At 39.8% G+C, this 15,041-nt stretch overlaps 1 protein-coding gene across 1 annotated transcript in view; it reads left to right on the forward strand.

Annotated features, from left to right (window-relative positions):
* Positions 1-3,320, forward strand: part of LOC145408971 (cyclic nucleotide-gated channel alpha-3-like) — a 91,304-nt gene extending 87,984 nt beyond the window's left edge. The window contains exon 14 of the mRNA XM_080279547.1: positions 3,029-3,320. Coding sequence (XP_080135673.1) covers positions 3,029-3,320 — 292 coding nt within the window. The remainder of the gene's footprint in view (positions 1-3,028) is intronic.
* Positions 3,321-15,041: the final 11,721 nt, after the last annotated feature.

Consider the following 15,041-nt stretch of genomic DNA (forward strand, 5'->3'; position numbering starts at 1 on the left):
TTCTCACCCCCGGGTAAAAAACGGCAATATTTTGTTTCCTTACGGTAACTTTTGACAACCCCCTTTTGGGAATCATTCTTCATTTCACTCTCTCAAGTAAACAACAGCCCATTTCACTTTCGCTCGTTAACTTCCGAAGGACTAATATTTAAGAGAAGTGAAGATGTTTCCGACGGCCAAAACTTAAATATTTATTTTTGCCATCTGAAACTGTCCTCTTTTTATACTATTAACGGAACTTATTGTTTTATTTATTCGGTACTTAATAGCTCTGAAATAATATTGTTGTTATTGATAATATTCGAATAATTCAAATATATTTTACATAATATTTTCATTTTTTTTTTACAGTGAAGAATAAAAGTAGTCTTACCACGTCAGTACTTTCTTCACAGCCCAATAAAACTAAAAACTAAAACACGGGTAATGTACTGAAGTTTTGTTTCACAGTTCAGCATGTTGAAGTGAAGCATTGCACGTGTGATATCCACTTCTGCCTTCTGCACTTCACCTACAGTATGACACCTTTAGGCTGCGTGGGTCTGGCTGCATCTACACCAGTACAGTTGTTCATACTGTTCGTGCACTTATAACGCACCAAGTTTTACCGGCAACGCAAGATACAGTTAAACCTGAAGTGAGGGAAAACGTTGGAAACACCTGAAGTTTTGTATATCTCGTTCTGACACCTTACCCAGGGAGACTCTTGTACCTCTCAGCTTGCATCTTGACTTCGTGCTGGAGACTTGCTTTTATGTCCCAACTCCTGAATAATCTACAGTTTGTTACAAATTCATTTCTGAAGTCTTCAAATCTATACCAAATGGTGAGATTTTGAAGTGCCTGTCATCTCATAACCTTCATTCTGACCACCAGTATGGGTTTTGTCTTGAATGCTACACCGGCAGTCTTCTTACAATACTTTCAGATTCCAGGCCTTCTCCCTGCTTAGGGTTTAGGGAAACTTTTGTACTGCGCAAGACATATCAAAGATTTCTTTTTTTTTTCTTTTTCTTTTCCTTTTCTTTCTTTCTCCCTTTTCTTCTTCTTTCTCGCTCTCTTTTTTTTTTAACAGTCTGTCACAAAGTTTAAGTTTTCAAACTGTACTCCTAAATTTACGTCTCATTTTCTGTGTTTCAGGTCTCCTTTCCAGTCATTATGCAGTTGCTGTTAAAGATAGCCACTTTTCTAATGCTATCAATAGTGGTGTTCTTCACGTCTATGTCCTTTACCAACTTTCTTCCTCCTTTTCATCAGTGACCTGAGCTGTACGTCTATCCTGTACTCTTGTACGCTGATGACTACTCTTCACTTCTCTCCCTGTTTCTCACAGCCTCCATTATACAGTACTACAGCAATCACAAATGAGGCTTTGTCGCAGACAACTTCAGATTTATCTCTGATTTCTGACTGGAACAAAAGAATTTTGTTGCTTTTAGTACCTCAGAAACTCGATTCCTCCAACTTTCTGCTTGCCACAATCTGTAACATAACTATATGTTGCCCTAAACAACACACAACTCAGTCCCTTCTCCTCTCATAATATTCATACGGTTCCTTTTCTCAAGGTCTGTCTGTCTTAGTGATATCATACTGTTTCTTGTGCAAAATTACCTTCGTAGGGTTCAGATGTTCAAAACCAGCCACAGTATGTTCATTGCTTAACCCTCTGCAGTTGCTGGTATTATATAGGAAATTTATTTGACGTGTTGAGTACGGATCTCAAGTGTTGGAGGACTCACTACATACTGTATGCTTCATCGAAACAGGATAAAATCAACTACTTTTCTTCTCGTCAGCTCCCTGCATCTCACTGACTACCATCAGCCTCTCGCTCTTTGCTGCAGTGTTACATCACATTCTTTATTGCCATTACTCTGCCCACTGCTCTTCTAAACTATGCCTCCAATCTTTCCTCATTACAACGGGTATACAGTAACCCTCTAGCTACACAGTTCCACCATTTTCCTGGCCAGATCTCTAATGCGAAAGTTAACCAGTCCTTTCAGTTTTCCTATCCGCAACCAGTCGATTCTGAAACTGTTTTCCTGTCTGTTTTTTCTTCTTTCTATAACTGTCAGTCTTTTGAAGTCAGTGTTTCTAGACATCTCGAAATGAATGGTTCTTGATTTAGGCATTCTCTCGTTCACTTGTTTTGGGAGGAGACAAGTTCTGCAGGGCCTTAGTCTTTGGTTGCTTCTTCTTTCCAGGAAAAACTCGTTTGAAACGCCAGACAAATAAATATTTTAAGGTCTTTCTTGCGTTTTTCCTCCTGTGATTTTAAGCAACCAGGTATCAGTCACACAGGTCATACTCTCGTCACCTTCGAAAGTTCTCTTGCATCTCTTCTTTGCCAATGTAGTTCTGCACGTGGCACAGTAATATCCTCTTGTATGCTATGATGTTGGCCATATCCATATAAACAGAGATGGGTATCATAATATTAACTTGAAACAGGCAAAATAAATCGTTAAACAAGAGGTATTAGAGAGTTTCCTGAGCTAAACAGCATACGGCATGTAGGGTTTGACAACATTAATATTATCAGTGCTATAATCTGTGCTAATTTTTTAACATTGTAATGCACCTGTTAACATTTTTTGTTTATAATCTGTTTTAAAAATTATAGATCACGCCTTTGTGAATATTCGTTCAGTGGAAATGTGTATTCTTAATGCTGTAATGATTATATTTCTTGAAAGTCAGAAGTACAGTACATTAAAAGAAAGTGAATAATTTCGGTACGTCGACCTTTTTTGCATAAATATACCTTTACTGGAATCCGTTCATTTTGACAGCTAAGTCTCTCCCCATGTGACTAAGTGGATAAACATGCTTGGTTTACACAGAATGATTGTCAGCGTCAAAGATTTTTCGGCACTCACTAAGAAATATAAACCCATTTCTTCTTGACATAAAGAAGCTGCCTTTGTTAACTCTTCCTCTAGCCTCTTTCAGATTCACTTCCAGCTGACCCCTCTTTTATCCCTTCTAGCTTCTAAACTATCATTTTCTTCCTTTAACACAGAAGTAGCCTTTGCGTGTCACCGTTTTCCCTGGGTGCAGCGCCACTCTCTCGTCGGAGGGACACGCTCTCCGTTGCCTCTAGTGCCCCTGCCCCAGCTGATGGCGACAACACCACCTCCTCATCCTCTTCCAGCCCCCAAGACGGCCTTAATCCCGCGTCTGAAGAAACCAGACACCATCACCACCACCACCACCATCACCACCGCCATGTGACCCAAGAGACCTTCTCCCTCCCGCTCCCGCCCACCACCGTTACCGTGCCTCATTCACCCACACGCAGGGACACTATCTAGTAGTGCCTCGACGGGGGGGGGGGGTCATTATCATCATTATCGTCGTCGTTGTCGTCATCATATCTAATTTTGCAGTATACAAGGTGGTCTGTGTATGGCATCCATTTGCCTCTTTGCTGGCGAGTTCTTGTGTTGTGGAGATGGGTCAGTCGGCATCATCGTTGTTTGCCCTGCATCGTTTCAATTTCCCATGACCCTGTCCATGTTTTGTAGTCAGCATTTTTTTTACATTAATATCATAATTAGTAGTTTCATGAAGCAGTCATAATGCTTGTGCACCATACACCAACAAACTGAGCTGTCCCTGCAACACAGAATACCTCCAGAAGGGGGTGCAATGTACAGACCACCTTGTGTTTGGTGTAGGAAGGATCGAGACTAGGGGCAAGATAGCACAAAAGTAGGAGGGGGTCACGTCACATACACGTCCCCTCAAACAGACATAGATTGTCAAACTAACATAGTAGAATTCCTCTTGTAAATGCTATTTGCTTTTGCAGGAACGATAAAAGATGTAGGAAGACTCTGATCTCTAATTTCCTTGCCCTTCCTACAGAAACAAATGACTGTTGCATCTGGGATGTGATCCCAGGTTTGTGAATCAGTGTCAGAAACGTTTTTACGGATGTGATTGGAAGTATTACTTCCTTCGTGATCACAGTATATACGGTACTTTTTTTTTTTTTATAGCAATCTAATTTTGTATGAAAAAAATATTATTAAGATTTCTAGTCCACACATTTCAGAATTGCAAGAACTCACGTTGTGAAATTGCATCTCATATTGTAATTGATTCCCTCAGGTTACGTACTATATACCAGGATATACTATAGGACCTCCAGCATTAGACGAAAACTGTACAGTCTCGGTCAAAAATTCCTTGAATTTAAAGGAGTTCCAAAGTAGTGAAGCGAGATTCCAACCTTCCTGATTAAAGTTGAATTATTTAGCAAGGTCTCACTAGGTTGTGACACGGGTTCCTGATGGTGTAAGAAGCTCAGACAGTGTACAGTTTTTATGCACTGTTTTGAAGTTATGGAAAAATATGATACTGTTTCAAGACTGTGTAATAGATCTGAACTTTTTAAAAACGTCTCAGACAATTTAACAGGCTTTTAACATTTCAAGACAGTGTAACAGTGTCAGGCTTTGTATTAATTTTTGACATAGTTTTGAGACTGTCATAGAATATGACAATGTTATGAGGCAGTGTAATAAGCTTTGAAAAGGATTTGAGACAGTCTAGTGGATTCTGACATTGTGTCAACACAGTTAAATGTTTTCTATGTAGCAAGGCAAAAGATTGTAACTAGGTTTTGGGAGAGTGTGGACATAAGGACTGTATGAATCTAAAGGAACTATTGGCCACAGCTGTATATTATACCCCTGTTCAGTAGCCCTGTATTCCACCAACTCTGTTATAGACGTGTCAGGTAGTTTGTGTAACTGCTTTACTTTGACAAAGATATCATTGACATTGTACACTAAGCCCAGACGTTCACATCCAATCTCTCTACCAAATGCCTAGTGGTCTAGTGGTCTAAGATGCCGTGTGTGCATCGATTTGAATTCCTTAGCAGCACTTGAAGGCTTGTTGATCATATTATGCCACAGGAGCATAGGCGTTTTATGTTCTGTTCTACAATATCCTATACTTAGGCCCTACACCTGGCAGGGGTTATTATGGGACTAGATGTTATCATTTTTCTGTCACTCTACAAAATTCACGTGCATCAGAAATTCCACATGCTTTTGATCATTTCACAATGATATTACATTTCAGTTTGGTAATGGTACAAAACCTTTATTCCCTGAACAATTTGTGTGTGTGTGTGTGTGTGTGTGTGTGTGTAACCACACAGTCATGTATTCAGCCAGTCTTCTTCAGTTAACTACATAACTTTCACTACTTCAAATGTTCATTTAACCACAGTCTCACAGTCTGCACTAACTGAACCTCATAGTCTTCACAACACCAAATGCCCATTTAATCACAAAGCCTTTTCCAAGTCAGCTACACAATCAGATACCCAGTCAACCACCCAGACAACCAGTCATTTTATAACAAATATGCAACATTCAATCATCCAGTCAGTTACCTAACTATACTGTAGTGTCCATACCCAATCCTCAAATACAGAAATCTTCAGTGTAAACCACATCACCAACAGAGTAGAAACACGGCTTATCATTGACTGCATTTTTTGTTAAGAAATTTAAAGAAGGTATCAGTGTGAAGCATCTGCTGTGAACTGAGCAGTGACCAGTGTTTATAAAGCTATATATGGTAACCAACGCACAAAGCTCAATGTAACACGCACTGTAATACTGGAGTAGCAATTGTATCCTTTAGGTGAACCCCATGGGGTGCTCACTTGTGTACAGTTGTGGTCAGTAGTTCCTCTACACACCTGAAGTCCCAAAGACATTAATCATTTGGCTGCAGTGATGCCTTTTTGAGTGAATAAAATCGTCTGTCATACGCTGGAATAGCAGACATGACATTGTTTTCCTTGTCAACGGAAATCGACATTGTGTTTAACCATTGTACTAACATAAATTAACCATTGTACTAACGTAAATTATTCCAGAGTGATGAACATCATCTCGCATTGGCCAGAATGTTACGAAATCCATATATCCCAGTCAGAGGGTTAAACACAATAAAAGCTGTTTCAGTATATCATAAATTAGTTTGGCACCAATCGCAGTAATGGCATTGCAATAGGCAACAGTTCGAATTCTGAGGAGTTTGTCAATCATGAAGCTTTATTAGGGGCACAGGCCAGTCATTAACTCATAAATGCTCTGGATGATGGCAGCCTAACCTCCAGCCCCAACACCTCGATGGGGGTTACACGAAAGTGGTTATTTTAATCTGACAAGGGTTTCATTAAGGTCTGGCACAGTTTCGAGATGGTTCAAGGAGCTGTTGGCTTGGACGTTGATCCAGAAACAAACCCCTACAGCAATTTCCATGGCGTAACTAACATCATCATCACAGGGATGACTAAAGAGAAGAATGCAGAAATATCCAATATCTCCTTCTGTGAGGAAGAATAAATTTCTGTTACAAAAGAGAAATAACTGCAAGGTGACGTATATATATCACGTGTCGTGCCTCTCCGTTTCTGTTGTTCCTTTGTGTCATCTTCATAAATTTCTCAGTTCGAAAGGGTCTCTCGTAGAATAAATGAAATTGTCTGGCTGTAGCAAACAAAATTTGTAGGTTGTCATCAGATCATTTTGTTCTGTGCCTGGAAAGATCGATTTAGTTTTCTTTCTTCATTGTGGCAACGACCAAAAATTACTTTAAAATATTGGATTCCAAAGTAATGAAGAGAAATTTAAATCTCTCTACTTCTTTATTACTTTATCAAGGTTTTCTTAGACAATGACACAGTTATGATTTTGACACAGGAAAGTTTTGACGATGTGGCTTTGACTTATCTTGATTTTAGTGAAAATTGGTTATGAAGTAAGTCAGGTCTCTTTGGGTTCTGACAGAATCTGATTTTGAAACACTAATTTCGAGTCTACTAAGGTCTCCCGGTTTTGACACAGACTGGTTTTAATACAGCTCAGCAAAACCTCCTGATTGGGACAGCTGTTAGTATAATATTTTGGCTAATACCAGGCAGTCATATTCATCAAAGATTGATTCATAATTGACAGTAGAAAGGAGCCGTTGACCACGACTGTATTCTTGCTGATGAATTACTAGGCTATTATAATAGACCTCAGACTGTATATTTTGCAACTTATGGAATATGCATTCTTCATCTCTAAGAATAGTTCCTTGCCCATTGTTTAGCTATGTTTAGTATTGGCATTGTTATTTTTACAAACTTATGCAGTGGATTCCCCCAAGATGCCATTATTCGACAGCTGGACATGTCAAATGAGTGCAAGTGATGTTCGAGTTAAGTTTTGTGCCATAACATGCAAGGGAATTCACAATACACACCGCCAGGCCACTTGTCTCATAAGCCCAGCCCTCCCTTACCCACTGCCAGGAGAGTGGGAGCCATGGACTTGAGGCCACGACTTAAGGAAGAGGCCGGAGCTTAAGAGACAAGTTCCCTGACGGCAGGTGTACTACGACTATACTTTTAAAAGGCACTGTTGTGTACTGGGTGGCACTGTAGGGGAGGTCTGAGCATAAGGACTGCCATACACAATTAAGTTTTGAAGCGTTATGTCGAAGCACGGTGAAGAAGAGCTCAAAAACTTACAATGTAGACAGATGAACTCTGAATCGCATTAGAAGTGACTTTGGGGGTTCGTAACACATCTTCCTTTATTCAGCACATTACACCTAAAAATTTTCTTGTATGTTGCTGATGCAAACTTTGTCGATATTAAAATGACTTAATTAACGTGCAAGAGGATGTTAAAATGAACTATGCAAAAGTAGCCACTAAGGGAGAAATGTTACGAAGCCACCTATGCCGTACTGAACACTGGCTTAAATCATTATCCATGCTCAAGAGGGATACTGAACATAATAGAGGCTAAGCGGAGTAGAATCACCTGAAGGTAGCAAAAATAAAATAAGATGGAAAAAAAAAAAGGGGCATTTTTATGGGGGTACTGTAGGATTTAGTTAGCATCCTTTGACTGATGCATATCCCTCACTTAAGTCAGAAAGGATTAAAATTATTATTTTTCATAATTCCAGGACAGATGTAAAATTATATGGTGACATGGGAACAGACTTGGGAAGTGCTGGGAGAGTTCTACCTATCTATTTGTCTGTCTGTCAGTCTGTTTGACACCGTGTGTCTTTCAGTCTGTCCTACTCTACAAAAGGACCTCCATCATTTTCTGCCTCACCTCAGCACGTACAGTTGAGGAAAAGAATATTGCTCCACTTTTTAACCAAACAATCTTGAAACTCTAGCATAATATTTTGAAAAGTTTCTTGGCCTGTAACGATCGCATCACTGAGTTCCAAAAGTCATCGCTCGGTGTCTCGTTATTTTTCTTTCGGAGATGAATCAGTATTTATGTCCGGAACTGTTCCACGACACAGTACCCTCATCGCCTTACCCTGTTCTTGGCTTCCTTCTCCCAGCCACCACATCGCCTTACCCTGTTCTTGGCTTCCTTCTCCCAGCCACCACATCGCCTTACCCTGTTCTTGGCTTCCTTCTCCCAGCCACCACATCGCCTTACCCTGTTCTTGGCTTCCTTCTCCCAGCCACCACATTTACAGTCTCTCACACTCCACTCACTCCACTTGACAACCAATCTCTCACATTCCACACAGGCCGCTTGGGAGCCAGTCTCTCACACTCCACACACTCCACATGCCAGCCAATCTTTCACACTGCTCTTGGCCAGTCCACAACAGAATTTACATAATTCGCTATACAGTACACTTCTCTCGTTTCGGTCACCCTTTCCTTTTCCTCCCAGCCAACACATCCCCACAGACTCTTCTAGTAAAATCTACCACTCTTCACTCGCTTCATTTGACTGATCCACTTCCGAGTGTTACCCGTGTACTGTCTCTTATTGTCTCCGACTCTCTCTCCTCATTCTCACAGGCCCTCGCGATCAGTCTCACTTTTTATTTTCTCCTCTGCTGTCATCCATATCACTCATACACACTCTCCTAGCGAGTCTTTCACTTTCCACATGGCAAACCCACCTCAGAGTATTGCTTGATTTGCTACACCTGTTCTCTGTCTCCCCCTCCTCCCCCCAGCCACATGACCCATCCACCTCAGAAACCCGAACGTTGCCTCCACGTTGATATTCACCTTCTTTGCATAATCTGCATGCGTTTTTTTATATTGCCTACCACTTCTTCACTACGAGGTGTTTACTGTATTCTTGCCATGACAGACGATTTTATTCAGCTTAAGAGAGACTTGTCGAATGGGAGGACTGGGGGAATTAGCCTGTAGTCTTCATTACCACCTTTTTTTTTCTTTTTTTACGAGGGGGCTTTCCTTAACAGAATTAATTCGTGAGGTGAGAGCAAGAATATAATAGAGAAATGGTTGTTCATACATAAGGGGTCGAGCAGCTCACTTCCCTGACTTCTTTTTTGTGTGTGCGTGGTTTCTTGTTGCTGATACGAGGCGATTTTATTTTTGGGAGAGCCCTCAGGTAGCGTACGGGTTAATCAAGGCTGTATCTAACCCCTCCTGTTCCAGAAGCCTCTCCGTTACCTTGAGAATCGTTTGACGGTGTCAAGAATAAAATAAAGTTGGACGTTCTAGGGCTAAAGAGGTTCAAGTTGTACTATTAGAGGTAACGCAACCTTAGTAAATGAATGCTATACTCTTGTTATATATATATATATACGACTTATATATATAGTAGACACTGAGCCTTCTCATGATATATTACAGGTAGATTATAATTCATGTAATGATTATATACAGGTATATACATAGATATATTACTATATGTTAAGTATTATATATATAGAAAGATATATAAACAAAGTTAACTATATATTTTGCACAGCACGAAAAGCCTTGTCAATAATGAAGGGTGTGTAACGATATACGAAAAGCAAGATTGTGCAGTCAGGGGAAGAAGCAGCGAGACATCCTTCACCCCTTCAGTGCGATGACGTAATTTATTTTCAGACGAGTGTGATCAAATCCAGGGGGAATTTTTTAATGAATGGCTGGATATAGTCTTTATAACTACTAGAGAACTCCCGAAAGCTGGATAAAATCGCCTGGAGATCGCAAGAATAAAATGCAAAGCACGTCATCGCAGTGAAGTGGTTAAAATGCAAACTTATCATGACAGGACAAACTAGTGCAGTATTTCATATCCTGTGGTTCATTGTTTTTAGAAATGTAAAGCACAACGGGTCTCAATGGATTTTTCACTGGCTGTACAATCGGCAGCAAAAGTCCTGTCGCGTCTCCTCTTCCTCCATGGACAGTGAAATCAGGACCCATCGGGCGGAATTTCGAAGACCATGGAGAGAGAGAGAGGCAGAAGCCGTATTCACAAACCCTCTTGAACTTAAGCACTCACGGCATATTTTGCCTTTTGTTACATTCAGACGATTTTCTTAATAGTGAGACGATTTAGTTACTACATTCAGACGACTTGCTTACTACATTCCGATAATTTACTTATTACATTCAGACGAGTTTCTTACTACATGTAGACGATATGCTTACCACATGCAGACGATTTACTACATTCAGACGATTTTCGTACTACATGCAGACGATTTCCTTACTAAATTCAGACGATTTTCTTTACCTGACTTTAGAGAAGCTTTAAGAATAGGAGGAGTTAGATATAAAAAATATATATATAGAACTAGAGGGCTTAGGTACAGCCAAAACCCCATGAATAAAAGCAGTATCTGTCCCCTCCAACATGAAAATCCTCCCCCCTTAGCTGAGTAAAATCGTCTGGAAGTAGCAAGAGCAAGTTGAAAAATATGTCTGAATTGTGGTGGTTAAGTGCAAGAGGGTTTGAAAATACGGGACCAGGACTTTTTGCGGTGACTGAACTTGCGTCTCCTGCACAATATCAATCGGTACAATCATGTTGATGTTGACGCCTAATATCCCTTAGCTCCTTGAAGACGATGGTGGGTTTTCTTGAGTTATTCTTGCTGTCTCGGGACGATTTTATTCAGCTTGGGTGGGAGACTAGTGGAGAGATAAAAGATGGCTGTGTCTAACCTCTCCAACTTAAAACGTCTCTCCCTAAGCTGAATGAAATCGTCTGGGAATAGCATGAATAAAATGAAGAAATGACGTCATCGGATTGAAGAGGTTAAGCTATGAACATTTCTCATAAAACACTGAGAGTCCGTCCATATTATAACTACGAGAAAACATTGCCTTTCATTACCCTTATTAATACTGAACAAACGGATGCCTGGTAGGCTAGTAGGTTAAGGCACTCCAACCAGATGTGGCCGAGAACGTGAATGCGTGGACAAGCCCCCAGATTTTGTGGATTATTTTTGAAGTATGTGATGATGATAGAACATGTCTGGCATTTCTATATTGTTACTGACTACAGTGTAATGTGGAATGCAGGTTCATCAAATCTAACAGTTGCAGTGTTAAAAAAAAATTTAGGCGCTAGATTATGCCTTCGTGCTCCTTTGTATATAATTAGGCCATGACTTCTAGGGAAGGTTTGGGTTAATTGGTCTAATAATGTTGCTTCGACATGGAAAAAGCCCGCCCTTCCTTTAAAATGCTTCATTGGGCAGCCTATCCCTGGGTCCTTCCGTTTCTTTTGAAAAAGATGCAATAAAGAACTGGATAATGGGTGGATGGATGGTGTAAGATGTAAAATAAATCGTTCAGGAATAGATGCAGGAAAGCCTCAGTCACTGACTCGAACGTCTCCAAGTCGAACTCACAGCCCACCTTCAAAATGTGATAAGGTCTTCATTTTCGGTAGGACTTTTAATTACTGTTTACATTTTTGGTGCCCGTAATTTCTTTTTTGTCATTGTAAAGGTATTCCACGTTACCTGAAATAAAATGCATGTGGAAAATACTCAGCCAAAGGTTTATACAGTCACTGGTTCGAACGTTCCCGAGTCGAGTTTACTGGACGTCTTCGAACCCTGTGAACCCCTACCCGCCTGCCTGCGTCAGTCTCTCACTGGTGTGCAAACAGGAAGGGTGTGCTGGTTGACAGAGCAGGTGGGGTAAGTATATAACCCCATTACGTTGATAATTTAAGTTGTATGTTACATTATTTATCCGTCGAAATCTTTCAGGCTATGGAAATAGTTATTTACTGAAGGACTGTGGACCACTAATTTTTTCTGGGTTTCGATAACGACGGAAAAAAAAAAAAAAAAAAAAAAAAATCACTACCCCCATCCCGAGTATTTTATTTCCGTTAACACCGGACGATCTTTTTGTTAATTCCTGGTATGTTAATGCATACTACAACACTGTGCAGTCAATGTCGTGCTTATTTAGTGAAGAACTACGGGTTGATAATTCGTTGTCGGCATTCACAAATAACTGCACTGAGAGGAAGGTGTTTACACTTCCCTGTGAGATTAGAGCCGTGTGAATTATCTAATAAGATTCTAATTCTTTTAAGTTTTTAATATATACTAGTTTATTCCGGTTGATGAAAATGTATATACAAGTGCTTTATTTGGCAGTACTAACCCTATCCAGATATTATTATTATTATTATTATTATTATTATTATTATTATTGTTGTTGTTGTTGTTTTGTTTTATTATGTTGGTTATTTTTATTATTTATTATTAATTATTATTATTATTATTATTATTATTATTAGAATTTAATGCTTGTCCTGATCGCTAGCTTAGCATACGCATTATAATGATAGCATTGGCCTTATGGTGCCCGTCTTGTGTCCATAAATTAGGTAGCATAGGAGGTTTCTTTACACTTCTTAGCAATATGAGTTTCAAAATACACATTCTCTTCTATGTTGTTATATCCTTCTATTATCGACGTAATTTCCATCTACGACATGCAAGAGAATATCCAGGTATAATATGCAGAATGAATCGCTAAGAAAAGATGTTAAGAAATATCGAAAGCCTTTGAGAAAATGACACTGACTTACCGCCTCCACCCCATCAAAATTATTTCCGTATAATAGGCAGATTTGTTCCCTCAACCTTGCTACCCGTGATGCCATTCCAGAAACCTAACAAGTAAATTTAATTGCACAATACTTTTTTTTAAAATAAATCTTTAGTACTGTCGTAGTTATATCTAAGTGCATACACTTTATAGTTAATTTCTTTTTCCTAATATGACTTTCTGTTTATTCCTGTAGGCAGATTATAATATTCTTTTATGTCTTGATCTACTTCTTTTCTTGTAAACGGCTTTGATCAGTTTTTGGTGTTCTTGGTTCCATATGACATGCTATTGCGGCTCCATATTCTTTTTAACAGTAATTCAGTTCCTGAGCTAAATAGAATTGTCTGGAGGTGTAAGAATGATAAAACTGCTGCATCACTTGGCTGAAGCGGTTAAGGAAAAACGTCATCTTAGTGAAGTTCACCCCTTTATCCCAAGGAAGTCTTTCTTTATTCTTGCTATCTCCCGACGATTGTATTTAGCACAGGAGATTTTTTCAACTGGCAGAGTTCCATATAACCTTCATTAACCCCTTCTATACAAGAGTTCTTTAAAACAAATCGTCTGGAGGTTGCAAAAATAAGATAAAAATGTTTTATTGCAATGAAATAGTTACCAGCAAGAATATACCTATATGTTCGACCATAACAATAAAAAAGTTGATCCCCTCGTAGTTGGGACAGCCCTAGTATTCTAAGCCAGCTAACGCCAGACTATTTTACCAGTCTGAAGTGAGTAAAAATAACTGAGGGTTAAATCACTATTAACCCTGTGTTGATCGAACCAGCACAGTTGTTCTTTTCAGACTAACACCACATAGTTTTATTCAGCTGAGTCATAGGAGCCTGGAATTAATAGATAATATTTTTTTACTTTTCCTTGTGATATTTTTTCCGCATCGTAATATTGCTCGTTACTGAATAAAACTGGCTGATTTTAAAATGCAGCCGTCTATTTACTGCCGTGGCAGGTGTAATGCCTAAGCTATTTGTCCCACGTCGGGCCGGGAATAAACTCCCAATAATTTAAGTCCCTTCGTAGAGAAAGAATATAATCGAAGAAACTTTTGTATGAGGCAATATTATTGTACAGTTGCGGACATATCAAACACCCCGTCCACCAGCGAGATGGAATAATATTTGCTCTCCGCATCTGGTAACACTGATATGTATGGAACTCAGGTTTCGTTCGGTCGCTAGGACGAACCGAACGTCGTGATCATTGCCGCTGTGCGCAGTTATTGGTGGTAACTATACAGTATAAGCCATGTTTCGCCAGAAAATATACTTATAACAGCATGTCATGAGTATGGTAAGTTTTTAAAACTGTCACACAATGCACCCTCTACATAATGGCAGTTATTATGAATGACACGGATTTCATGAGTGGTTTAGTTTCGCATCACGAACCATGCAACAGTTAACAATTTAGCATGTCATTGTTATCAGCTTCCCCATTAACTATCAATGAACAGAAAACCATCGTGATGTCCATCCTCCCTTCCGTGAACCAGACATTGGTAGACCTCTGAAATCGAAGCAAGTTTACTACAGAACAGGTGGTGGCGCCACAGGAGGCGGCAGGGTTGGGGTGGGGGACCTGGGAGACAGGAGGAGGGCGGTTACTTCAAAGAGGCTGCCTGCGTTCTTCCTCACGAACCGTATTGAGTTGCCTCCATTCTTTTTCCTTGTGGTTCGAGGATGGTATGAATAAGAATGAAAACAGGAACGCAAACACGAGCGACTGTACGCACATGCTTCAACACAGGATCGAGTGATAAAAAGGCGTATTTCTAAAATACAGAGCATGCTTGAAGAAGCTTGGTAGTTTTTTTTTTTTTTTTTCCCGATACGAATGGTGAAGTGGGGAATTGTAAAATAGATCGACTGGTTGGTCAGGTGGATGCACCGTTTGAAGTGCATGTGAATGTTAGTGCCTTGATGGACGTTGTGCCAGAAAGGATTCGGAGATAACCAATGCCTTCTCCAGACACAATGATTCGAATACTGGTATGTACATGAAGCGGAATATGGATGGGAGGCAAGATGATCGAAATTGAGGCATCGATTTATTCTGTATACAGTATGTGTGGATGATCGAATGAGTAGATCTGTACTTGCTATAC

This window comes from Coenobita brevimanus, chromosome 79 (genome assembly GCF_032717465.1).
Source record: "Coenobita brevimanus isolate Jiangsu-jjx chromosome 79, ASM3271746v2, whole genome shotgun sequence".
NCBI classification, from domain to species: domain Eukaryota; kingdom Metazoa; phylum Arthropoda; class Malacostraca; order Decapoda; family Coenobitidae; genus Coenobita; species Coenobita brevimanus.